We start from the raw sequence: 26,063 nt of genomic DNA on the forward strand, positions 1-26,063 counted from the left end.
GGCCTCATCCCCACCTCTAGACCCGTCAAAGTTTTGTTCCAAATGACTCAACTAAATACTCCTCCTTAATTTTGATTCTGAACAATTTGAACTTCTTGTTAGTGCAGTGGCTGTCCCAAGGTAGTATATATTGGAAACTCGCATATACAAGAAAAGGGAAAATTTGGAAACCAGCAGAAGGACAAGCAAGTCAGTTGAATTAATTAATCACACGTTAACAGTCTAGCTTGTGGCTGAAGAGTCAAAGCATCACTCTCGAGTTGGTGTCTCACATTTTACCCTAGATTATTCCTCGGTTTTTTGTGTTTTCTCAACCGGTAGAGGATATTTTTTAAGAAAAAAAGTTTATATAGAGAAGTTCATCATCTTATCTTTGTAAAGTTGATTTTTAATTTTATAGTAGTTAATGTTATTATTTATACTATTAAATAACTATCAAAAATCAAATAATCTTCCATCATTCATCTTTCATCCACCAAAGGAACACAGACCACTCCGCATTGCTGCTAAATAACATGATTCATCCATTCAATTTCCTTATATATATCACAAAAGGGTGATACCTCATAATTCATGAAATTGTGAGATATGAAATGAAGGTAAGATCTAGTGATCATGGAGACAAATCATCATCCAAATAGCAATCTCCCGTAGGAAAGAGAGGCACCAGGACTCCACCTTAGAGATGATGGAATTGGAAACCTGCAGGAACACTAGTGAAACCTCTGACTTTGTAGAGGAACATCAAAGGCTTGCAGTGCCCTGTGTATCCGCTGTCAAAATTGGTTTCACGACCTGACGCTTCTTCGCCACTCTCATCTTCTCCCCCAACGCATGCAATCGTGAGACAACAGAGCTAGCGAAGTCGATACACCAAGCAGCGGATCCGACCATGAGAGCAGTGAAGCTAGAGCATGGCTGACATGCTTTGCCTGAGTGGATTACAGTCCATAAGCTCCAAGTTCGACGATTGCAGGTGGTTTTTTTACCTCTTGACCCGTTGCTCCAGTAAGCACCGTGGCCGACTTGGTCCTGGAGCAGTCAAAGTTTCTGCAGTTCTAATGGATTGTTTTTAAAAGATAATGGATGCCTTTATTGAACTTACAAAACCAACAAATATGATGAAAATGGTTATCGGAGATAGTTTTTGTTAGGTGCCTTATTGAGTTCTTGTTAAGTTTAGCTCTATCAGGCCTCCATGATTGCCCTGAGAGTCAAGAGGCAACGAAGTAAGGAGGAAGAGAAGGATCTGGTTAATTGGTCTAAAGCACCATCAAAAGAGAGACGTTATATCACTGCAGGATCTGCTTATAAACTTGATTGAATTGCTAGCTGACAGAGTGACTTGTTACTAAGGCATTCATGCAGGCACAAACAAAGTCACACTCCCTCAAAAAAGCAGTTGGTGGCCTGTTAATGAGGTAGATTTATGAATAAGTCATCACATCACTTTCTTCATGAAAAAATGCTCAGCATGCATTTTTCATGACTCCCATGGCTATCAGAATTCATGTGATCAAACATCAAAATTTTGTACCGCTAATATATGTAAAAACATGTGTAGAAACTGAACTAGTAGATTCTTTTAATAACAACACTTTCATGTTGCTATATTTTTAAAAAATATTATGTAAAACATGTACAATAATGTGATTTTACAGCACTGTGATTATTCATCTAGCAATGTCTTCTAGCTTTTCTAATAAATACGGCACTTGACAGTATCGTACTCCATTCATCCTAAAATATAGCTATAATTAGTGTTAAAAATTGGTCCTAAAATATAACCACTTCTCTATGTAGTCACACATTTCAGCCAATCACAATCATATCTCATTTAATTTCATTATCTATATTTTCATCTCAACCAATCACAACTATATCTTCTTAATTTCATCTTATTTCTAGACATATTTTTGGAACAAAACCTTTAACCAATTTTTAAGTTTTCAAATTATTAACCAATTTTTAACTATCCATGAGCCACTAATTGACCATAGCATAAAGCGTGATTTTACACTATGGTGTTTATTTGAGTACGGTATTCCCAATGCACAATATTGTGCCTCCTAATATAGAGAAGCAGGGTGTGGACTAACATATGGCACGTAGATACAACTTAATACTAGGAAGTTAATTAATTATCTTTTAATAAGAGAAAAATTGCCATGTAATATAGCATGTTTTTAACGATAGAAATACAAGCGTGCAGCCCGCTGTCCTGCATAAGAAACCCATGCTAGTTTATTTTTCATCTACTAGTATAGAAATAGGTTGAAAAGTATAGCAGTTTTAGCAGGTTTGAAAGCTCGCAAGACCATCCCGTTTGCATCCATACTTATCATTGGTAACAGGTAAAAAACCAGTTTATACTTCCTGACGTCCCAAAACTATATGGGAAAACTGCGTATATTTTTTTAGAACTTAAATTAATTCATGTACCGAACAGGTCCTAACATATATTTCATATGAGTCAATGCCTCACATATATTGTGAGTTAAAGCCATTATACCCACCATACGCTCTACTACTACACTTTCGATACATAGCCTGTTCTATTCTAAGGTACAAGAGATGGACTAGCATTAAACCGTAGGAGTAGAAACAGAGCGACAATGAGTAATTATGGAAATAATTGCTCTCCGTGTAGCAGTGGCACCGACCTGTGCGGATATTGTCTCTGCGAGATGCTCAGGGTCTCCGGGAGATACAAAACCAAGTTTACAGATGTAAATCACATAGATCCTTACATATATCAAATAGTTCATATAGTGGATTTTAACACATTATTTTTTTCCTAATTTTTACAGCTCCCAAGAATCCCATATACCGCAATCTGGTTTGACTAGAAAACAGTTCTGAACTTTTACGGAGACCTATGCTGGTTCATTCGTCGCGATATCTGCAAACCATCCAGGGGAGTTCTATGACCCTCATAGCAAACTTGCTACGAACCCCAAATTCAAAAACTTAAGAGAGTGGCAGAGAGAACATGAACTGTAATACAAATTTTGTGGTAGTGCAGAACTTGTAACATTATGAACAATTATATACAAACAGTGTAAGAATACTTATCAATTTTTATCTTATTCCTCGTATAATTTATATGTAAATGTTATAGCATGTAATATTATGCTTATGATGATTCACAAGCATGAGTGTATCTTTCCAAACAACTAGCACAAACAACATGCATAACGTGCGCGTATCATCCTGAACTGCTAGCATGTGCTAGGCCAAAACACCAAATCAGCTATTAGGATAGGCTGCCCTAGCAGGTTTTCATGTGCAGGCATCTTAACGACCACATGGGATATTCGATTATCCTGTGCAGTCGGCCGGTCCGCACAAGAAAATCCATATTTTGATACCCCTTGGTGTAGACGGGCGGGATCTCCACGGGAAAATATATTTTGACCGCATGGAAAAAAGGAAAATGCAATAGTGGAAGTACTCAAGAAAATACCTACATGCGGGCCAGAAATTGGATTGAATTGAATTGCATGCTGGTCCAAGGCATCCATCTCGAGTTGATGTCTCACACAAGTCGTGAGTTAATGGCATTGTACATTTGTACCACCACTCTACTACATTTGCCGATAAATGACATGAATCCTCTTGCCACGGAAGGGAGATAATATATCTTATAAAAGAAACTCCAAGGAGATGAAATGAAAGAAAGATTTATTGATTATGAAAATAATCATCATCTAAATACTCCAAGGAGATGAAATGGAAGGAAGATCTATTGATCATGGAAATAGTCATCATCTAAATAGCAGCAAGGTTCAGCAGGAAAGAGATGCACTAGGAAATTAACTTGTAACTGAGGAGGGTTAACTGTTTACAGGATTCAGAATCATAGTACGGTATAAAATAGGCTGGAATGCCACGTGTACTAGTATTGTACAACATAAACATTTTCCCTATGTCTCAATTGTATTAAACTGTCTCCTGCATCGCTATAAAATCCATATGAGCATATGTAAATACAAGTTTGGAGTCTCCAACAACAATTTCTGGAGAAAACTGAGACTTTTTTTTGTTAGAGCTAAGCCTAAGCATCATGCTGTTGTGATGAACAAGTGAACAATACTTACATTTTCTGATGTAAATCAATTCCTTGCCCTTCCACAGTTGCTAAAGGATACGCAAGAACGACAGGAATCGTATTCTTATGCATGATACAACGGACATTCTGCTGTCATATTAAGAGGAACACACTCTTTAGCGGGTGTCAAGAACAAAACTGATCACACAGATATGCATGTGTGATGCCTACACGGCACTACAGCCTTATTTAGTCTTGTCACCAAAATTGGTTCCTACGCAGATGGCAAAAGCATCAGGTGCCTTCTCTGTACCACACAAATGTGGTCAAGCGTAGGCATAGCATCACTGCTATTGAAATATGCTGCTCACAGAACCATCACGATGAACATGCCAGATTGTTTCTGCGACAAGGTTCGCCATTGAGAGCACCGTCAACTGAGGGAAGCATTTGTGCTCTGGCAGCAGAATGGAATTTGTCACGATAACTTCCTCAAAGATGCCACCAGAAAGCCTTTCAATCGCAGGAGGGCTGCAAAGACAAACGATGTTACTGTTAGTTGGAAAAAGGTAGCTGCGGTGAAGGGCTTACTTTTATGTGTGTATATCAGTCCAGGAATATAGAAGGACGATAATTGCTGTAAATGAGGTTAGTGGCAACACATCAAATTATAGTGTGGTACTGTATGTTAAAGGGCATCATGCATGTGCATTCAAGCAGGTTGATGCACATAAAATTCAAGGCTTCGATTCAGGACTTGAGGTAAGATGATATGTGTGGTACAGAATCATGTCTACTAATGAAATGGACTCACCAAGAACCAGACCCACGCTCCACTAAATCAAAGGCAAATACTTTCTCTCCCACTTGCTACTTACTAGCACTAAGTGTTTGTGTTGGTGTGCTCAAGTGTAATCTTGTATAGTTATACTATAGCTACCATATCATTTTTATCTTAATCAAACGTATAGCCAATCATGCCTTAGTTTACAGGATGGTCTTGCGAGGATGATACGTTATGCACAGTTCCTTTGCAACAAATCAATGGCATCAATACTATTACATGGATGTTAATAAATCAACTGCCAAACCTGAAGACAGCATGTGTGCTACAAGCATAGACAGCCTCTGCTCCCTCCTGCTTTAACAAAGCTGCTGCACTAGTAATTGTCCCTGGGATTTATTAAAAGATTAACAATGAAAACAGCGGACTACAAAGTGAAGAATCTTACTAGCATTCAACGCCAACTATGAAAAGATGCTAACCTGCTGTGTCAATCATATCATCAACCATGATGGCGACCTTACCCTTCACATCACCAATTAAGTGCATGACCTGCAGATGGTCAGCGATAGGAAATTCCAGATTACCATTTAGCAGCCCATCTAAGTTGTAAACCATGAAATTGTTGTTGCCCAGAAATCACAGCAAAATCAATAATAGGATGGTTGGGTTCAGTAAAGCATCTAATCATATGAATTAATTCTAAGGTAATCAGAAAAGCTGTTATTTTTCCCTGCTTTCTGCCTATGCAGCAGAGAGAATATCGGGAGAACTAAAATGCAAATTATATTGAAATGTGTAGGTGTAACTGCAAAATAGGAGTTGATCGAATTCAAGGAAATTTGTTCCAACCTCTGACATATTGTGACCCTGTCTTCTCTTGTCAACGATAGCTAAAGGGGCATCAGATAATTTCTTAGCAAATGCGCGTGCTCTGACAACACCACCCACATCAGGAGAAACAACCACAAGATCCTTAGATATTGTCTTACTGGCAAGGTAATCCAGAATCACAGGCTACATATAACAAAGATTCAAACGTTACTTGGTTCCCAACTCAGATCCTGCTAAGAAAATTGTGTACAACAGAAAACAGCACTTAGTAGTAAAAAGCAGCATCTCTTGGTCTGTTAAAGTGTACCTGTCCATGTATGTGATCCACAGGAATATCAAAGTATCCCAATGCTTGTGTAGAATGAATATCACATACTATTACACGATCACTACCAGCTTCCGTCAGTAAATTAGCAGAAAGTTTGGCAGTGATGGCCTCACGTCCTTGAGCCTACACTACCAAACAATCAACTTAGCTTATGCTTGAAACAAATTGTGATACTGTTTGATGGATTCAGCCAACATATCCAAGCGAAAGGAATAGCTTATGCTTGAAAGGGAAAATCCACAAGGGGTCCAGAAAGCACATTAATGAAGCAAAGACAACCGAAAATAGGTGATTATAGCAAGGAAACAGGTAAAAGACATTACCATATTTGTGGTTTCTGAAATTACAATTTGCCTGTCAGGATTTGTAACATAACAAATACTGTCATGTGCTTAATGGCTCATGTACAGCCTCATTGTTTCAAGCAATTAAAAAAATAATTTGTGGGTAAAACTTTTACATATATATTCTTGTCATTCTAAAAGCAAACTCAGTAAAATAAACTACAATGAAAAAAGGCCCAAAATGAACTCCAAAATTAAGCTTTAAAATTCAGAAGTTCCCAAAACGATGAGGCCAGTAGTATTATGTGTACTAAGAATCTTGACCCCAAAAAGGGGCTAAACGCCAGCAGTGTGTAATAAATTAAAATACAGTAATACACCACAGTAGCAACAATCATTGATAAGGAAAAAATGCTACATCCACTACAGATTAGCTATCATGGCAAGATATCTGGTTAAAATTAATTTGCATAATTATGACTACATACATAATTAACATGCTGCAAGAGCCATCACTTACGAATGTATGCATACCTTTCTGTCAGCTCTGGCATACCCAAAGTACGGAATGACAACAGTAATAGACCTTGCTGATGCCCGCCGACACGCGTCGATCATGACGAAAAGCTCCATAAGGTTTTCATTCACGGGTGAGCAGGTGGGCTGCACCAAGAACACATCGCAGCCCCTCACGCTCTCTTGCAGTTGCACATAGATTTCTCCATCAGCAAATCGCTTGATGAGGACCTTGCCAAGGTCTACACCCAAATAAGAAGCAATTTCCTGAAAAAAAAACATATTTTTCCGAACTAAGGTCCAAAAATGTCGCATTCATATCCATCGTGGATAAAAACATGTACCAATCCGTAAGACAAAATGCGAAGACGCCAAACTCGAATGCAACTACTATACAATTATATAATTATCCGGACCCAATCGAATGAAACAGTACACACATAGAAGGTGTACACCCCCCAATAAAGCTGGAGATGGAACAAAATGCTCTGGTTTTTGAAAAAATTCTAGCAGCACTCTATGTAACAGGGGGGAGAAAGCACCTGCGCGAGCGGGCGGTTGGCCGTGCCGGAGAAGATCTTCATCCTGGAGTCCCGGCCGTCGGGGCGCAGCGCGGCGAGCCTGGCCTCCTGCGCGGGCGCGCGGGGGGTCCACACGGGGGGCCTCCTCGGCGCCGCCGCCACCCCGACCCGCTTCCCCTCCTCCTCCTCCACCACCACCCGCACCTGCTCGCTCCCGAGCACGCACCTCTGCAGCCAGCCAACCCCCCCCCCCCCAAACCCCAAGAAAAAAAATTTGAAAACCCAAAATCGATTCACCATAGCCACCAGCATCGCGGGAGGCCGAAACAGCCTCACTCACCGGCGAGCGGGCGCGGCGCAGCGCCGGGGAGGGGAGGCGGCGCGACGAGATGAACGGGGAGGAGGAGGGCGACGCCACCGCCGCCGCCTTGAACGCCATGGGAGGTGGTGGCGCGGGTAGGCTAGGGTTTTGCGCTCGTCGCGGGGGTGGTGGTGGTGGCGGCGATGATGGCGCCGTCGAGGTGCTCGTTTCGGGGCTGCTTTTATTGATTGAGCCGCCGTGAATTGTATCTGTCTCTCTCGTCTAATTTTAGCCCGATTCGAAATGGAAACTTTTTATTAAAAAAACAAGAATAGGAAAACAGTGTCAAATACTCTTTCTCTCTCTCTCATAAAAGTGGGGTGATTGGTTTGGTTCAGTCTAGAAAATAAGTTAAATGATATATCTATAAATAAAAAGATTTGTAAATAAAACTTTCTTCGTGATTCAAAATCAGGGCTGAAAAGTAAATTGATATGAAAAAATTTTAAATTTAAAGTTAAAAATTTAAATTTTAGTTCATAAAGTGGAAGCGAAAATATGAGATTGAGTTGTATCCCCGGCTACCTCGTCTCAAAATATTGCTATCTTTGTAGTTCAAATTTAATTTGAGAAGTGTATATTTTTAGACATGCATATATATATATAGATATTTTAGATATTATAATTTGTATTTCTTTTAGCCACCGAACCGATGGAACTCCCATCATTCTCTTTGTTTTCTCTACGCATAAACTCCATTTTTCTAATTGTATTTCAACCGCAAGGTACATGGTTAGCTTCTGACTAAGGTAAAACTGCACTCTATAATGTAGAGATAATTCCGAAACGTAAAGGCTCCCAAAAAAATTAAAAAAAACACAAAATCTCTCAAAATATAAATAAACACAAAAGCTCTCGGAAAAAGAAAGAAACGTCAAAGGTTTCTTCGAGCGGCCCAGAATAGAAGACGGGAAGACAGAGGAAATGAGGAATTTTTGGTGCGCATTGATTCGTTCTAGATAGCTTTCCTGTCTTTTTCTTTCACTCATTTCTGTCTACATCCTTTGAGTTTGCGGGTTTTCCTTTAGTGTCCAAAGATTTAAATTTGGCATCCTTATCTTTTTCGCGATAGTCATACTCTTTTGTAAAACATTAAAATCATCACATTTACCAGTTAATTTTATCGTTATACTATTAAAAATTAAATAATATTTGATATATTTTATTTCTCACCTATAAAGAACATAGTAAACCTTTTTACTGGTTGTGTCCCTTTAACTCTTCGCTTTTACGCACACGCTTCTTCAACTACATACGTTACAAACGAAATTCCATACATAAATTTGTTATCTTACATTTATAAGATATATTTTTAATTTTACCATATTTATTTTTTATTATTTTTTATTAAATAATTATGAAAAAAATAAATAACCCACCATTTTTAATTGAAAAAAAACAGCAAATAAGTGTTGATTTCGTATGAAACAACAGACCTCACACCCGGGTAGAAAGTAGAAGGAACCAATTCATATTGGGGGCTGGGCTGGCTGAGGCCATATTTAGACCATGTTTAGAGAGTTTTAGATTCCAAGAAACAGCTGTAGCCAGCTTCTGAGAATATGGAAAAGCTTCTAAACCCAGCTTCTGGATTCTTAGTTCACTTTAACTACAGATTCTCAGAAACTATGGACCGTTTAGAGCAGATTCTGACAGAAGCAGCTTTTGGGGAAGCTCCCCAAACAAGCCCTTAATTCCGAAAAACATCACATCAAATCTTTGGATACCTAAATAAAATATTAAATATACATGAACATTAAAACTAATTACACATTTATGCAGAAAATCATGAGACGAATCTTTAATCCTAATCAGGACGTGACTAGCTATAAGTGCTACAGTAACTAGCATGTACTAATGACGGATTAATTAGACTCAAAAAATTCGTCTCGCGGTTTTCAGGCGAAATCTAAAATTTATTTTATAATTAGAGTACGAGTGGGTGTCAAAAAACTTGATTTGATGTTTTAAAAAAAATTTACAAACTAAACAAGGCCCGAATATAAATCCGCAAAAATTCAGGGGGGCGCCGACCCATCGTTGGAAACCTCGGTGCGGCTGCTGCGTCTGCAACGCCTGCGGTCCACCGCGTCCACCCACCACCCGCCGAAAGGCAGCCTCCGGACGAATTACCACGTGTGGAGCCCGCCGACGTGACAGCCCACCACCATCGCCGCTTGCTTGGGTCCCCTGCCACGTAACTTACGTGTGTCATGGTGATCACCGATAAGCACGTCCCGATTTTTCCACGGGGGGTCTATGGCCGTGTTTGGTATACGAGAGGCACGAGGGGTCAATTAATTATAAATAAATTGTAAAATATAGTAGTACGATTTTTAAAGAAATTTTTTATTAAAAATTCTCAAAGAATAAAACCGTTTAGCAAACAAGAGGATTTGGCTTAGAAAGGAGCCGAGCGTGGGCTATAAGAGCATGTATAACCATGTAGCTAGCTGATATCTATTTGATATATACATACAGGTAAGCATACCAGCTATATAATAATTTATCTACTTAGCTATCTCTAAAATATTTAATATATTATTTTTTATGTTTTGAACTTTTTGCATATAACCAATATATGAAGTTTTTCTCTAAAAAGGATTACATGCAGCTTGAGAGTACGTGCCGAAGTAATAGATAAACGAAGTGATAGCGTCAAATTTTTTTCTTGAATTAATGATGCCATAAGATGATTAATCTAACGTGAATATATATAGACGAATATTGCCTAATTATATAAATTCCATCGGGCATCAGCTCTTTCGGTTCTACTACTACCAAAGTCGTCACTATGGCTATTTCATATCTTTTGTTTCGCTGTACTGAAAGTATTTTTATTTGTATAATTTTTAATTTATTTAATTCTTCTGTTTATATTATTAGAATATGTATTAAAAATCAGATAAACTTAATTCTCTCCGTATAGGACCTTAGTATTTTAATAGTATTTCACACAGGCCGCTATCTTACCGAACAGAAACAATATTGATCCCACCAAATATCATAACTTTATGATCTTACTATTTACTTTCACGGGTAACTACCAAATCTTAGGTAAGTAGTAGCATCCCAATTCTCCGTTGCCTACTATCCTGCAAGTGTGATTAATGTCTGCAACTGTGATTAATTAAAATCCTATTGCATCCCATGGCAATATAATAATAGTTCCTAAGTCCAGTGTTTTCCAGTCCTCTGTTATGTATAAGTATTCCTATCACATTTATTGATTTTTCTAGTCATATGGTTTTTAATCATGCGTTTAAAAGTAACACTAAAACGATTTAAATGGATAGAACATGTCAAATAATGAATTGAATTCAGTTCAACAACCTCAGTGTTTCACTCGTAGTAATCTTGAGCGAAACAACATACAATCAATTAAAAAATAATAATAGATAAAAACTCGTATACATGTGTTCTTATCATTGCACAAACATGTGTAATAAACTGTGATAAAAAAAATCAAAATTAATTTTAAAATTAAACTCTAGAATTCAAACTGTGGCATATCCTTGCACGAAGTTGTCAAAAAGAACGAGACCCGGTTGCGTTTACGTCCTGATTTTGTCATGTCGAGTGGACTAAAGTTTGTTTGGAGCGATCGAGAAAGATATGTTCCACGGCGGCGGGCCCAGCCGAATCTCGCTGTAAATACGAAATGGAAAAATCGCCGGCCTCCTTTTTTACCACTCGAGGTTTACAAAACGAAACTGGAAAGATGCAAGACTCTGGTTGTTTGTTGAGCGAAACTGGAAACCTCTTTTGAATTTGATCGTAACGTAACGCCACTGTTGCTTGTTTGTTGAGCGACAGGCCTGGTTTCGCTGAGCTACTTGGGGGCGTTTGATGATGATTAGATATTAATTTGAAGTATTAAACATACATTAATAAAAAAAATTAATTTTATAAATGAGAGCTAATCTGCGAGACAATTTTTTTAAACCTAATTAATCCATAATTAACAAATATTTACTATAACATCACATAGGCTAATCATGGATTATTTAGGCTCATTAGATTCGTCTCGTGAATTAGTCCAAGATTATGGATGTGTTTTATTAATAAGTATATATTTAATACTTTAAATTAATGTCCAAACATCTGATGTGACATGGGGCTAAAAAGTTTAGCCCCATATAAACAACCCCTTAGGGGCATTTGTTTTTATGGACTAAAGTTTAGTCCCTAGTTATATCGGATGTTTGAACACTTATTATATAATATAATAGTAACGTAAACTATTAATAAAACTCATCCATAATCTTAGACTAATTCATGAGACAAATCTAATAAGCCTAATTAATTCGTGATTAGTCTATGTGATGCTACCATAAACATTTGCTAATTATGGATTAATTAGGCTAAAAAAATTTGTCTCGTAGATTAGCTCTCATTTATGAAATTAGTTTTTTTAATTAGTCTATGTTTAATACTTCAAATTAGTGTCCAAATATCCGATGTGACATGGGGCTAAAAAGTTTCGCCCGATCTAAACAATCCCTGGGTAAAAGTTTTTGTTCAATGGATTAAGTGAAACTTTTTAATTGCTTGATCCTAAGCGATAGTTCTAGCTCAGTTTTAAAATATAAGCATTTTTAGGTTATTCAATATAAATTAAAGAGACATTAAAGATACTCTTTTAGTCATTTCAATAGTTGATATTTGGATCTTGAATTGATTAAATTCCTTTTCTAGGCATCTATGTCACTGTTTTTTTTGCATTTCCTTATGCTTATAAACCAAAATTTAAATTTTCAACCTTAAATTTGGACATGGGCGGCATGGGCATGTGAAACAAAATTGTTAGAATACGAGGGTGATGTTGCTACCACTTGATCTCAAGAAAATTGGGTAAGGAGGAAAAAGTGGGATAGTGCAGAGGCTAAGTTGCATCGTGTGGGAATATGCACGATTTGTATTTTTTGGGTGAGAACAAGCGAGAAATAAGGTTAACAAAGAAAATTACATCATATAGTGGAGCCAATGAACTCTAGGAGTGGTGCACCAAGGATGACAAGGAAATTCTAAAGGATGCACATAGGGCACCGCCACACGCATCACGACCATCATGGTAGATAGCAAGAACAAATGGCGCTGTAGTTGGAGACAGGTCAGAGGCCCTTATAACCAGGCTTGGCATCATAGTATGCCCCCTTATGACAGTGTCGTCGGATAGGGATCTTAGTATGGTATTTGATGATATAGGGTTCGATTGGTGCCTAAGTATACGCGAGATAGTAGAAAAAGAAGGAGATATAACATGTCCTCTGATGACGAGTAATAATACTACTCTAGTTCGTTGGAGCCTATTATGCTCTTATATAATCTCGATAAAAAGTACACCAATATAAAACTTTGAATTATCTACTTGGCTAAACTGCCATATGCTAAATGTTGATGGAGTCAATGAGATTATGTATGGTGGCTCTTGACAATTATGTTTTTGAAGTATCGGCATAGTGTGGCTTACATATTCCTTTTAACTTATCTCCTCCTCTCCTGACATACCACATAATCTTTCTTGTTCTCGAAACATGACTCATGTAAAATCTTACGAGGTATGATTGGAAAGGTGTGTTCATACATGGATTGGCCTAGGTATATTGTGCTATCCAAGTACAACTCCTCTCCTTAACCGTATTCTTTTTAGAGTGTGTAGTAGTCAACAGAGTATATGGTATTTTAAGATATACGCTAGCACAATATTATAGGGTGTAGCATATCAATAACACTAACAGAGTACCGTGGTATCAGCCAATCTTCACTAGTTTCCGATGTCCTCGGGTAATTTACCATGCCCCTATGGCAGAACCGGAGTCCATGCTCGAGGAAGACAATGGTCTTTTTGTAACAAAAATGTTAAAATTTTGGCTCACGAATTGTGGCATTTGTTCTCCATCCATTTTGGATTAGGACTGTGTGATGTTTTTGGAAGAATATATGTCGTGTTCCTTTTCAGTCGAAAATGAAAGCCCAAAGATTATCTATTTTTATGATAGCTATGTAATGATATAAATAATAAAATTAGCTACTTAAAGTTAAAAATCTATTTTAAAAGTTAAGATGGTAAATTTATATATATACTTTTTAAATACACCGTTCAGTAGATGATCCACTTCCATTTCAAAGCGACTGAAACTCTAGCTTCCTGTTGTTTCACCTAAATTCAAGCCCCGTTTATATTTTAAAAAAAATTAGAAAAAAGTCACGTCGAATGTTTAACTAGATGTCGGAAGGGATTTTCGAACACGAATGAGAAAACAAATTTCACGGCTCGCCTGGAAACCGCGAGACGAATCTTTTGAACTTTAATCCATCGTTAGCACATGTAGGTTACTATAGTACTTATGGCTAATTATGCACTAATTAGGCTAAAAAAATTCGTCTTATGATTTCGCTCATAACTATATAATTAATTTTTATTTTATCAATATTTAATACTCTATTTAGGTGTCAAAAAAATTGATAGGATGTTTTTAGAAAAACTTTTTAGAGACTAAACGGGTCCTCAGTAAGTACAGAAACTCGCTGTTTCAGGGCGAAAAACCAGTCAGTACAGAAGCAGGCGGCAAAAAAAATTGTCGAAATTTCGCTCCGATGAAAATTCTTACCGCGGGCGCCCAAATCAGGAGCGGTAAAACACAACAGTACAAATTCTACACCGCCATCCATCGCGGAAGCGGCCGGAACAACCCTCTAGCCGTCTAGCGAGAAGGCTGGCAACACGCAGAATAGAACAAGTCCATGAGCTGCTCACCCACTGACACCATGGCCCCACGTTGCACCCAGATGCCACAGGCTCACCTGCACAGCGTCCACCCAGTGTTCCCAAACGCGTCATGCCCAGCCCGAAGCCCCCCCACCCAGCGTACACTCTCCCACGTCCCACCCCTTTTCAAACCCAAGGCGAGAGAGAGAGAGAGAGTGAGAGCCTGGGATATCACTGACATGTGGGCCCTAGGACACTCCACCTCCCCTCAGGCCCACGTGTCAGTGGAAGGGGATAGGTTTTGTCGCGGCAGTTCCCGCCCGCGGTGCCTCCGCTTCAAATACCCAGCCCCCCCGTCTCCTCCTCCTCCTTCCATCGCACGCCACTCCCCAAATCTGCTTCTTCGCCTTCTCTCGGCTCGATACCCTAGGGCACGCACGGTGCGGATGGCCGTGGCGGAGGTGGAGGCGGAGGGGTGCGGCGGCGAGCCGGTGACGCCCGCGGCGGTTGCTGGCCTGAGCCAGGCGTCGGACGACCGGCGGCTGCTGCGGTTGCGGTACCTCGCCGTGAAGGGTCGCATCAGTGGTAGGGGCCTAGGGGGTGGGCGATCGCGTTGGTTTTTGGTTGGTGATTAAGGGTTTTGGGGGGTGTTTTGGATGGCATTTCTGATCTGGGGGGTTTGGGTGTGGGTTTTTGTGTGTTCGTGTGCAGATGATAAGGATGATATGGCGAGCGCGGACTCGGTCAAGTTTCGGGCCATCTTCACGCAGGTGGAGGACCTGCACAAGCTTGGTATGGATGCATGATCACTCACTCGCGCAACCGAGGTTTCAGTTTCGCATGAGCAAATATGGTGTGGTTGTGACGGAGGGTAATGTCTAGATTGTAGAGTGCAAGCTTTCGTTTCTGTAGGTAGTAGCATGTGTGATCGTTTAATTGCGGAATTGAATTTCAGTTCGCTGCTTGTCAATGTCGCTGGGCAATATGTTATCTGACACGATACTTTTCTGTTGAGAAACATTAAGTTGAAATTTGAAAATGTATTAGACAATACAAAGGAGATTTCCTGCGTGGTAGGCTGGGTTCATGTTACCGCGGATACCAACCGTTGGCGGGCCGTAGCGGTAAAACCATGATAGCTGTCATAGATTTAAATAAAATTTAAAAATAGTATGGAATTTTGGTTAAATTTGATATGATTTTGCACCGTGCAACTGCGGTTATTGCACGGTAACTGCCACTACCGCTAGGGGCGGTACCAGTGCCCCACGGTTCGTAAACCCTGGTGTAGTATGTTCAGTTATAGTGAAAGAAAATGCTATCCTTTTCTGGAGAGGAACTTGGTATCCGTTTTCTGGTTTTGGCATTTTTTTAAAGTATTGATGATTGATGCTATTGACAAAATAACCACTGACCAGTGATGTCTGTGTGTTGCAGTTCAGAGGCCTAGGGAGCAGATTGCCGATGCAGAAGCCTTGCTGGACATCGCCACCAGTTTGGTAGCATCAGTAAGGACACAGTCAGCGCTGGGGATCACGCCTTCTGATTTTGTTTCTGGAATGCTGAAGAGGTTTGGAAAGAAAGGGAGAGACGATGGTGAGGCTTCCTCGTTGAGCTGGGTTGATGTAGGCCTTTACACTTCTCGGGTTTTCCTGCCCGTGCCTGGATGCTGCACCATGTAATGCAGATCAACTGTTTTTAAAGTTTCTACCATGGTGGCTGATTTCGAGTTGCACTGCTGAAGTAGGCTGACACCGTGACTCTTGTAATCTTATTCTGACAGGAATGGTCCCATGAATACAGAAGTGCATCCACGGAGGGTTCGTGTGTGTAGAAAGAGGACGGCTAAGCCTCGTGGAAGTGAATGCCCTGAACAGGTTGCCATATCGACCCTACCGACAGAATTGTGCATAAAACATCATATTTATACTAACAGTAGTAACTAGTACATACTAAATGATGGTCCTTGAATAGTTTTGCTATATGTCTACTTTTTATGTGCACGTATCAGTAGTGAATTGCCTTATTATGGAACTCTCACGACAATTTGCATAATGGATATGCAAGTTTTCTGTAACCTGTGTCCTCTTGTTGTAAGGTCGCAACTGGCAATTGGATAATTTTCAATTTTAGGAATGAATTGACATGAAGACTGCTAGCTCTTATATCAATGTGTTAATCTGTTACCCCTCTAATGTGCAGCTTGCTGATTCGTCAAGTGCTGCAAAGACAGATACTGACAGGAACATGTCTGTCATATTTGATGTTCTGCGGAAGAAGAAAAATGCAAGGTTCGAAAACCTTGTTTTAAACAAAAAATCCTTTGCCCAAACGGTGGAGAATATCTTTGCCTTGTCATTCCTAGTGAAAGATGGCCGGGTGGAGATAAGTGTGAACAATGAGGGCCACCATCTTGTCTGTAAGGGCTTCATTACTTAATCACTCCTTTTCGCTGCAAATATGTTTATTCTGCAGAGCGCCTGATATTATCGTATTAACTGGAACAGATCCAAGAAATGCCCCTGCTGCTAGTGCCATAACCTCAGGAAAAGTTGTATACAATCATTTTGTATTCAGATTTGACTTCCAGGATTGGAAGGTACCATCTTGATCATAACCTTGCACAGCTAGCACGCTAACATGTGTGTACTATTCATCCTGTTTTAGAGAGCTGCAAGATTGTTTGCACGTTAACATAACGCAGTGAAAAGTACAGCACCATTTGTTAGATGACCAAACATGGTAAACTAGTCCTGCCAGCAAAATGTACTGTAGCAACTAGGCAACTACAATCTGTAATTTCAGTTTCTCTTCTCTAGTGACATGCACTTATAGTTGGGCAAAATGGACATGCATGCCTATTAAAAACGTACCAACTTAATCTGGCACCTTTTTCTTAATGTCAGCAGCACATACTTGTAAATTGCAACGCAATCTGTTCTAATCTTTCCGTTTCACATTTGTTCCTCCAGCTCATGAAAGAGATGGCCCTGGACGGTGAAGAGCTGATGCAGCACAGGTCTTACCAGGTCGGCACACCAGACACCACCACCGGAGCAGATAGCAGTCACCACGAGCCAGAGTCACCTGCAGTCCCTGTACACAGCACATCGATCAGGAAACTCTGCAGGAACCGAGGCCTGGTCATGCATGACATGCAGGAGCAGCAGGACGATGAGGCGGCCACCGCGGGCAAGGCAACGGAGGCCATGGCCACAGAGAAGATGGCCATGGATGCGCAGGAGACTATGCTGAAGACCAAGCGTAGGCGTCTCTTCCAAGACGACGACGACTAGAGGGCAGTGGGTGGGTCATGTGTAGAGTAGTAAAGCCTTTTGTGTCTTTATATGTAGGTAATAGAGAAGTCAGTTAGCTTAGGTAGCTTAGCGTTGAGATGTCTTATTAGGAAATGGAAAAGCTTAGTGGCATCCGCACCGCCCGTGTCAGTTTTTGGATCGTTGGGCGTGTCGCCGAATGTTTTAAGGTCTTTTGGTTATTTAGGGCAGTATGTATGAACTGGACGCTCTGCAGATCAGTCGAGTTATAGAAAGATGGGAGATTATTTCTGATACAGTGTTCATGGTCAGATATGTTGGTGCCGGTGCCACTTCTTGGCTCCGTAGATTGTAGGTGTGTGTAATTGGAGTTGCAGAATGCACCATGTGTGCTTTTTCTCCATGAACAGTGTGATTCATATATGCATTTCGTTCTCAGCGAAAGCGTGGCCATTCAGTTACCAAACATACCAAAAGTCTAACATGATAGTACTCTAGTTCATATTATTTATAAAACTGACCAAAGAACTGCACTTCTCGAAGCTGAAAATAAATTGGAAACCTTACATCTGAAAACAGCAAACTACTAAAACCTTGCATCTAAAAGGAAGAATAATTGGAACAAACTAAAAACGTGCACCTCAAAGGAAGAATACGAGTAATTGAAACCTGCAAACGGCACAAGCAACTCGATTTGAATTGCACGATGACAAATTACATTGGCAAAGCAGTCCTAATGCACACAATGTTGAGTTTTTCGTGTCCATGTCATCTAGAACAGGATGATCTATTAACACACGTTAATTAAATATTATCTATAAAAACTTGAAAAAATAAATTAGTATGATTTTTAAAATAAATTTCCTATAGATATATTTTTTAGAATGCGATGTTTAGTAGTTCGGAAATATGCACGTGGAAAAAATGAGTAGAAGTTGACAAACAGGAGAAAAGAACACAACTCACATAGCTTTCCACCCTCATCTTTTCTCTTGTGCTTATACTTGTAAGCCAAAATTTAAAATTTCAATCTTAAATTTAAAATTAATTTTGAGGTTTTTTTATCATAGTTTATTTTTTAACCTAGCTACGAACAAGTATATAAAGATTTTATTCGTAGATTAATTTTTATTTACAAATATATATAGTGACCCCTTTGTTTTAACACACTAGTGCAAGTAAAATTCATTATGCATTTTTCATGGCACACAAAAAAACCGCCGGAGAAGATTTTTTTCTAGTGAGTTGGTGTCCACGTACTGTGAATTAATGCCACCATACCCCCCCCCCCCAACCCAACTGTTGTGCTGCACTGTCGAAAAATAGCAAGTGCTATGTCATAGAGTGATAAAACTCTTGACTCTTGGAGAAGAAACAAAGAGGGACCTCACCTAGTGAGAGGCATTGGGAGTTCATCGTCTATCTTAGGCTAATCACTTCCACGGTGGATGGCGACAGCTAGGTGTAAAATAGGTGTAGTATATTGTGAGCATAGGCCTGTCGCACCACGGAGAGGTGTGCTGAGTGTTTGTCTTTGTCATAATAAACAACTTTGTCAGAGGCTGATCGCATTAGGCACGTATATGGCTAAGTTTAAAAAAAAGAGAGTAAGTGTTACATTTGGTTATCTTTAAATTAGATGGATGCTAATAAATTTAGAAACATGCTAATAAATTTAGACACATAAAGTATACACGTTAATCATGAATAAGTACAGATAAAATCAAAATAACTTATAACTTATAATATAAAATGAATAGATAAGAATAGATAAGGGAATACCTAGAAGGCTTAGGGTTAATAAAGTATGGCATGCCATAGTTACCATAACGAGACTAAGTGTTAATAACGTATAGTTACAATAAAGTGTTTATAAGTGTCAGGTAGGGAGTGGGTATATTAACCATTTGTCATTTTTATAAGTGTAATTAATCTCATATATCTATATCATAGATATATAAGAGTGTAATTAATCTTATATGTCTATGTCATAGATATATGAGAGTGTAAAAAGCTAAGTTCACTCACAAATTGTTAAATAGCCCGTAGGAAGTAAGATGATGTTTGGTTGTCCCTGTTGGCCCATGCTGGGCCTAGTGCGCTGGTCAAGCACCCATGTATGATCTTCGAGGGGATAAAATGTTTTCCTGCTACTACTGTGTTCTTCCACTGCTTCTCCCTCTCCAACGGTCCAACCTGCCCCGTTCTCCGCGCCAACAACCCGTGACAGTAAAGTGTAGCATGTCATAATTATAGTAAGGCCAGTATCAAACAGTTAACTCATTAAAATTATATATGAAACAACTGCTCACAATATAATATTTTATTGTACTATTTTCTATGCTAAATAAAGCATTCACTTACTGCTAAAAGTTTGATTGCATGCAGACAGTATTTGATTATATGAAACATCTCAAGCCCCTTAATACGAGTTTTAATACGTTATCGAGTACTAGGTGACAGCGCCCAAAGGTTTTATAGGCACGAAACAAATTCCCTCTCTCTTTTTATAGGTTCATGTAAATATTCTCTTTTGTGATGATGTGCCACTTAATTAATGTACATGTGCATAACACATACATGAAACCCCTATTAAGACTGGCCTAATAAACCAAACAAATAGTGTTAGTAACTTGGTTCTGAAACAGTGTTCATGGTGGTACAGCTTGCTGTGGTGGGGTGCCGTAGGTCACCAACATCTTGCCTCCGTAGCTGTGTCGATTTAGAATTGCTTTACGCTGGTACTTTCCTCCATGAACAAACTCCCTCCATGAACAAACTCGATAGCGAGTCTAACACAAAGTACATGACATCTAAAACTGGCCAAAGAACTATACAATGGCCACTCAAATTTCGGTTCATCGTGACATACTGCCAATGGCTTAGTAAGATCAAGAAACTGACAGAAACATCATAGTTCAGGCAGCACCCAAGTCAATGAAATCATTATAACTTGACAGAGGCAGCACCCAAGTCAATGAAATCATTGTAACTTGACAGTTGACACCTTAAAGTGCCTCCAAAGCAGTACAAAATTTAGCTGAAAAGCTAAAAGGAAAAAACTCCAACAGGGTAATCCTATCAATCTCTTAGGGCACATCCATTCTCGGTAATCTACTACACCCAGATTACATCAGTTTCCTCACAATGAGCCCATGACAATTATCTCGTGCAACGCAGAAGCAGCAGCCACAGTTCATTTCACATTGTGCAATTTCCATATTTGGAGCTCATGTGTAGGCAGCCTAGTTCCCTACAAGCCATGACAAGCGTTGCTCAGGCAGCAGCCGATTTGCGCAGCTCACTTTCACCATGGGCAAAATGACACCTGTCTCCAAATGTGCAGGAGCCTTTGTTGAAGTTCTCACACAGCTTGGTCTTGAAGTTGCTTCCAGGCCCCCCAGCATGTGACCCCCTTCCTGGGTTCTTGGCTGGAGGGGCATTAGTATTACCACTAATGCGGACAATTAGCTCCGTGACCATAGCACTAGCATGTTTGATCTGGTCAAATGTCCCCTCAAGCTCAATATTTTTAAGGTTGGGGTTGGACTCGTTATCCCGGATGGCTAGCTTGGCCCCAGTCATTCGGGATATATGCTTTGTATTGACTCCACCCTTCCCAATGATACCGCCAGCAAGGGATGCATCAACACTGATCTTTGCTGTGGCTGAGGCACCAAAGGTTGAGGGAGGAACAATGTCTGGGCCAGGCATTGGTGGAGCCTCAAACTGACCATTGGGGATTGATCCCATTGCACGTGGCATCGAGTTGTCCAGCTGCATCGGCTTTCCAAGCTCCCTCTCTCCATGAGCAAAATGACACTTGCTGCCCCACTTACACCCTTCTGCAGTGTTGTACTTGTTACACATGCGAGTTTTCACGCTGGATGTAGGTGGTCCATTAGGAGCACCAAGTCCTAAAGGCATTCTTCCAGGGGGAGCTGCAACAGCTGGCCCACCCAAGTTGGCCATCTTTGCAACAGCCTGGTAGCCACCAGGGAAGTTATGGAGAAAATGGCAACTTGAACCAAACGGACATCCAGAAGTACTGCACAAATAAAACATCATCTGAGCAATCAAAATTACAGTGGCACAATATAGATGAAAGAAATTATGTTATATTTAGCTGAAGATGCAACCTTATTGACTGCTAACAGATACCAAGTAAATAACAAAAATAAATGACCTCCTCTCACTTTTGCAAGTAATGATTCATACAATTGACATTAAACAACAATAATTGATGTATAAATGGCATCTATAATCATTATGTGCATATGTGGATATCATATCTGTATAAAGTTCATTTCACAGGTAAAGTAAAAGTACAAAGTATCCATTCAATTGGATCAATCTATATACTTCCTATATTTACCAGTGGCCAAAGTTTGATGGCGGAAACCTAATTATTAAGAAGCACGTAGCACCAGATGATACTGAACATATTAATACAGTAGCAAACATGTTATAACAAAAGGCCTATAATGACTACAATGTGGCAAACACTAACAGTAGCATACGTATTAATACCAAAGGCATACAACAACACAGAAAAAAATGTTTACCAGTGTGTCACCGAAAAAATGTATAATGACATTTTAGTTTGTTAAAGAAGCTATTTCCCTACTGTCCTAGCTATTCTACTTACGTGAACATGGAAACACATTATCACTTTACTGCATGATTCACTCACATTTGTACATAATAAGAACGTTTTTTTTAACTCAGAAGTTTAACAAAAGAGTAGCCTATATCAATGTGATAAATAAAACACATGATCAAGTTTAACAAATGTGTGTTGAAAAACATCACCCCATGTTCAAATTTCAAGCCAAACACAGTAATTGAAAACAAGCTGCTACACTGAATGTGATCATTTAGTAAGTAGTATAATTCCATAATAGCCATTCAATTACAATCCCGTATGGAACGTTTAACACTATTATCATCATTTCTACAGGTGTTATGAAACCATAGCGTAAAAGCAGACTGCATTGTTCATCATAAATGGAGTTTTTACATATATATTTTCCATTACACAAAGAACCTGTGGCAAGATCTTATTTGAATCATTTGTTAGCCCTCAACAACAATGTCCCATTAACATAACAGATTACAAGTATTCAAGGCAAAACTAGCAAAGTGCAGAATAGCATGTGTAAAGTGTAAACAGGTGAGAGTTCATTTTAAGTTAGATTAGAACCTGAAAAATTTGGTGCACGGCTTCAATTTGCTTCCTACACCCATTTGAGATGACTCCGATGCTGTTACACCAAATTTATTATTTACGCCAGTTAATATAGTTGATTTACTAAGACACATCATTTATATAATAACACGAACACATTAATCATTTCAAATACACTGAGCATTACCTTTTCGGAAGAAAAAAAAGAGAGTAAATGATGCAATTATGTCGTATCCGAAGCTTAATGAGTTTACTTGCAAATTAATTCTCATCAGAAAATTAAAACAATAAACAATAATTTTTGAAAAGTAGCAGGCCCACTACTAGGCCACGAATCGCGCTTCCAGATCTCTTAGCACGAAATATTGGGAAAAAAGGTGGCAAGCCGTCCGTGATCTTCAAACGAAGAGAGAAATCATAAACGAAAAAGTATGAAAGGTTTAGGCGGCTACAAGCTCCCAAGTCCCAACACCCCAAATCTTCCTCCCAGCTCAAACCAAGCCGGAGCACCGCCACGAATCAAAGCCACCACCAAGCCCCAAACCCCACAAGGTAGCCGGAGATAAAAGCCCTAGGAAGCAGGAACCAGCCCTACCAGGTGGAAGAGAGCCAGCGACCAAAACCCACGGCAGAAGGGGAGAGGAGAAAGAGAAGGGCCACGAGGGAAGAAGCGGCTCACCTCTCGCGCGCTTGGCGGCAACGCCGTTGGCGCCCTCCGCAGAGGCCCGCTTCCCGCCGGCCTCCATGGCGTCGGCGTCGGCGGCGGCGGGCAAAACCCTAGATAGGGTTTCCGATCTCGCGGCGGAGGCCGGTGGGAGAGCGAGCGGCGGCGCGAGGGTTGGGGTTGGGTTGGGTCGAACCAGAACCAGCGCAGAGCGAGTCGCCACCGTACGGCCGACACGTTTGGTTCGGTCGGATTAATTAATAGGCCGGGTCGCGCCGGTCGAGGAGCCGTCGATCTCGCATGGAGATTCGTGCTATCAATCGTCTCCATTCCTGCTCGTGCCCTCCCCGGTGTGTGCTTGGGGGATAGTGATCCATGTAGTTTGAGCAGTGACTGCAAGTTTAGCGGTCTTAGGTCCTCCCTACCGTTAGATTGAAGATTTCAACGGACAAGATCCGATGAAAACACTGTTCACCAGGACGCGCTACCGTACGTTCTACAGTACCCACTGCTACAGTAGATCGCTGAAAGGTGCTTTTGTTCCATCCGAGCCCTTGCTGTTTGATCCGATGATGGGCAGTATGACTGCTAAAATTGCAGTCGTACACCAACTGCATGTGATCCAAATTCGTGCTTGGGAGGGAAGCCCAAAAAGAAAAGCGAAGGTTTACGTTGGGGATGATAACGAGTAAATACCTATCAAGTATTGATATTCTAGACCTGTACTCATTAGTAAAATTTCGTACCATCAAAATACTCATGCCCGTCACAGGGTTGAAAATTTCTTCATACTCATACCTACTTGGGTAAACCTTACCCGTTGGGTCACCCATATACCTGGCAATAGTTTAAAACAATCTAAATTGCATAATTTCCATATAGTATATTACAGTAGATACTAGATACTTAAGACATCACATATTCATATTCATATAGTACCTAGAAAAAGGTATAGATGGTTTAAATACTAGGGTTTTGGTTAATTGGGCTAGGGCCTTTTTTGGGCCAGGCCTAGTTTGAACAGTTTTACTCGTAAGCCAAAGTTTAAATTTGAAGCCTTAAATTTAAAGTTGATTTTAGAGTTTTCTCCATAGTTTATTTTTGAGTGTTCGTTTCTAGATCACTCAAAACACACACACACATATGTTTCTGTCAAAGCGTGAGCTCGTCAAGCAGGGGACCGTGGGACTCTCTTTGGAGTTTGGCCCAGGGGTGCGAGCTAGGACCCGAAAGCCTATCAAAGGAAAAGGGTGCAAAAACAGAGAGAGTTATACAGGTTCAAGCCACCAAGACGTGTAATACTCTACTTCTGTCGCTTATGATTTATGAGAGTAAATGCTACAAGCTCGTGTGAGAATATTCTACTTGTGTCATGTCCTCCTCTTTCCATTGACCAGAGCCTCTTTTTTACTACAAGAGGACACAACAGGGGCCACAGCTTTCTCGCCTACGACGTGCAGGGGCTCATTCTCCTTGGGACTGATGAAGGGCAGTAATTTAGTCAACGCGTCATCATGCTGTCATCGTCAGGTCCCATCAATCAATGGGTAGAGGAGGAGGCCATCCCTTAGACCTGGCGGTCTGAACGGAGGGCGCCTCTCCTCTCAAGCGGTCATCCGCCGTATTTAATGTGACAGCGATGCAAGAGACAGACCATCTCTACGGTGACAGGGATATCACTGCACAGTCTGGGATAGCCTGTATCCCTTTGTTTTTCTCGGGGAGGGGCGCAGATGAAGGCGTGCGCCTGCACCTGCATTGAATGCAGCATGGTATGTACCAGACGCTCTCCCATCGCCATAAATACGGTGGTTGGGCATTGAGGGCATGCCGCATCCGCACTGCACAGCCCCCATGCCGAGGGGACCGGAGGCGGCCCGAACCCTCCAGCCCCCAGCTGTTCGGCAGCCTTCTGGGCCCGATCCTCTGGGGCACGGCGGCACGTGGACTCCTGGGGCCCGACCCCCTTCTCAGGGACTTGATATGTAAACCCATGGATCCACGCACCACACACATATAGGGGATACTCCGGGCCCATATCTCCGACAGTTTTATCCATAAATTCTTTTTTAGCATTAATAAATTGTTTCTCTTATAATTGTTACTCACTCATTTTTTTATTTGACATTATTAACCTTTGAATTTAGGTTTGACTATTCATTTTATTTAAATATACATAAGTATTAATTATTTTTCTTTGTGATTTGGTTTATTACTTAAAACACTTTAAACATGATTTATAATTTTTTATGTTCATAAAAAATTAAATAAAATTAACGGTCAAATGTGAGTTTAAGGATAGAAACCAGAGGAAGTATAAGCGGAATCGATCACTCGCTTGAGCTTCTAGACCTCCTTGGGTACGTGTAGTTTCGTTGTTGGGTTCTCTCGCCGTACTAACGCCGAGACTATGATGGTGACTGTTCGAGTGCTTTAGATAAAAAGCTAAATGGTATTTTTGCAAAAAAAAGATAATTTGTGAACAAAATTTTATACATATATATCCTTATCGGTCTAAAAGTCAATGCTAGAAAATAAACTTCAG

At 40.2% G+C, this 26,063-nt stretch overlaps 3 protein-coding genes across 3 annotated transcripts; 1 reads left to right on the forward strand and 2 right to left on the reverse strand.

Moving 5' to 3' along the window:
- Positions 1 to 3,787: 3,787 nt before the first annotated feature.
- LOC102721092 (ribose-phosphate pyrophosphokinase 2, chloroplastic) lies at positions 3,788 to 7,866 on the reverse strand. Its single transcript, XM_040525043.1, has 8 exons — positions 7,659 to 7,866; positions 7,340 to 7,546; positions 6,816 to 7,064; positions 5,977 to 6,120; positions 5,688 to 5,852; positions 5,318 to 5,387; positions 5,143 to 5,224; positions 3,788 to 4,582 (listed from the first exon to the last, which is right to left on the reverse strand). The coding sequence occupies exons 1-8, from the start codon at positions 7,755 to 7,757 to the stop codon at positions 4,402 to 4,404; spliced, it is 1,197 nt and encodes a 398-aa protein (XP_040380977.1). The 5' UTR covers positions 7,758 to 7,866; the 3' UTR covers positions 3,788 to 4,401.
- A 6,909-nt stretch (positions 7,867 to 14,775) lies between these two features.
- LOC102721376 (non-structural maintenance of chromosomes element 4 homolog A-like) lies at positions 14,776 to 18,103 on the forward strand. Its single transcript, XM_015838152.2, has 7 exons — positions 14,776 to 14,976; positions 15,103 to 15,183; positions 15,829 to 16,069; positions 16,175 to 16,268; positions 16,594 to 16,810; positions 16,899 to 16,990; positions 17,364 to 18,103. Exons 1-7 carry the CDS (start codon positions 14,838 to 14,840, stop codon positions 17,685 to 17,687), a joined length of 1,188 nt encoding a protein of 395 aa, XP_015693638.2. The 5' UTR covers positions 14,776 to 14,837; the 3' UTR covers positions 17,688 to 18,103.
- A 2,395-nt stretch (positions 18,104 to 20,498) lies between these two features.
- Positions 20,499 to 23,734, reverse strand: LOC102721656 (zinc finger CCCH domain-containing protein 44). The gene is made up of 3 exons (XM_006657075.2): positions 23,534 to 23,734; positions 22,870 to 22,930; positions 20,499 to 21,714 (listed from the first exon to the last, which is right to left on the reverse strand). The coding sequence occupies exons 1-3, from the start codon at positions 23,598 to 23,600 to the stop codon at positions 20,943 to 20,945; spliced, it is 900 nt and encodes a 299-aa protein (XP_006657138.1). The 5' UTR covers positions 23,601 to 23,734; the 3' UTR covers positions 20,499 to 20,942.
- Between the last annotated feature and the right edge of the window lie 2,329 nt (positions 23,735 to 26,063).

This window comes from Oryza brachyantha, chromosome 6 (genome assembly GCF_000231095.2).
Source record: "Oryza brachyantha chromosome 6, ObraRS2, whole genome shotgun sequence".
Taxonomy (NCBI): Eukaryota; Viridiplantae; Streptophyta; class Magnoliopsida; order Poales; family Poaceae; genus Oryza; species Oryza brachyantha.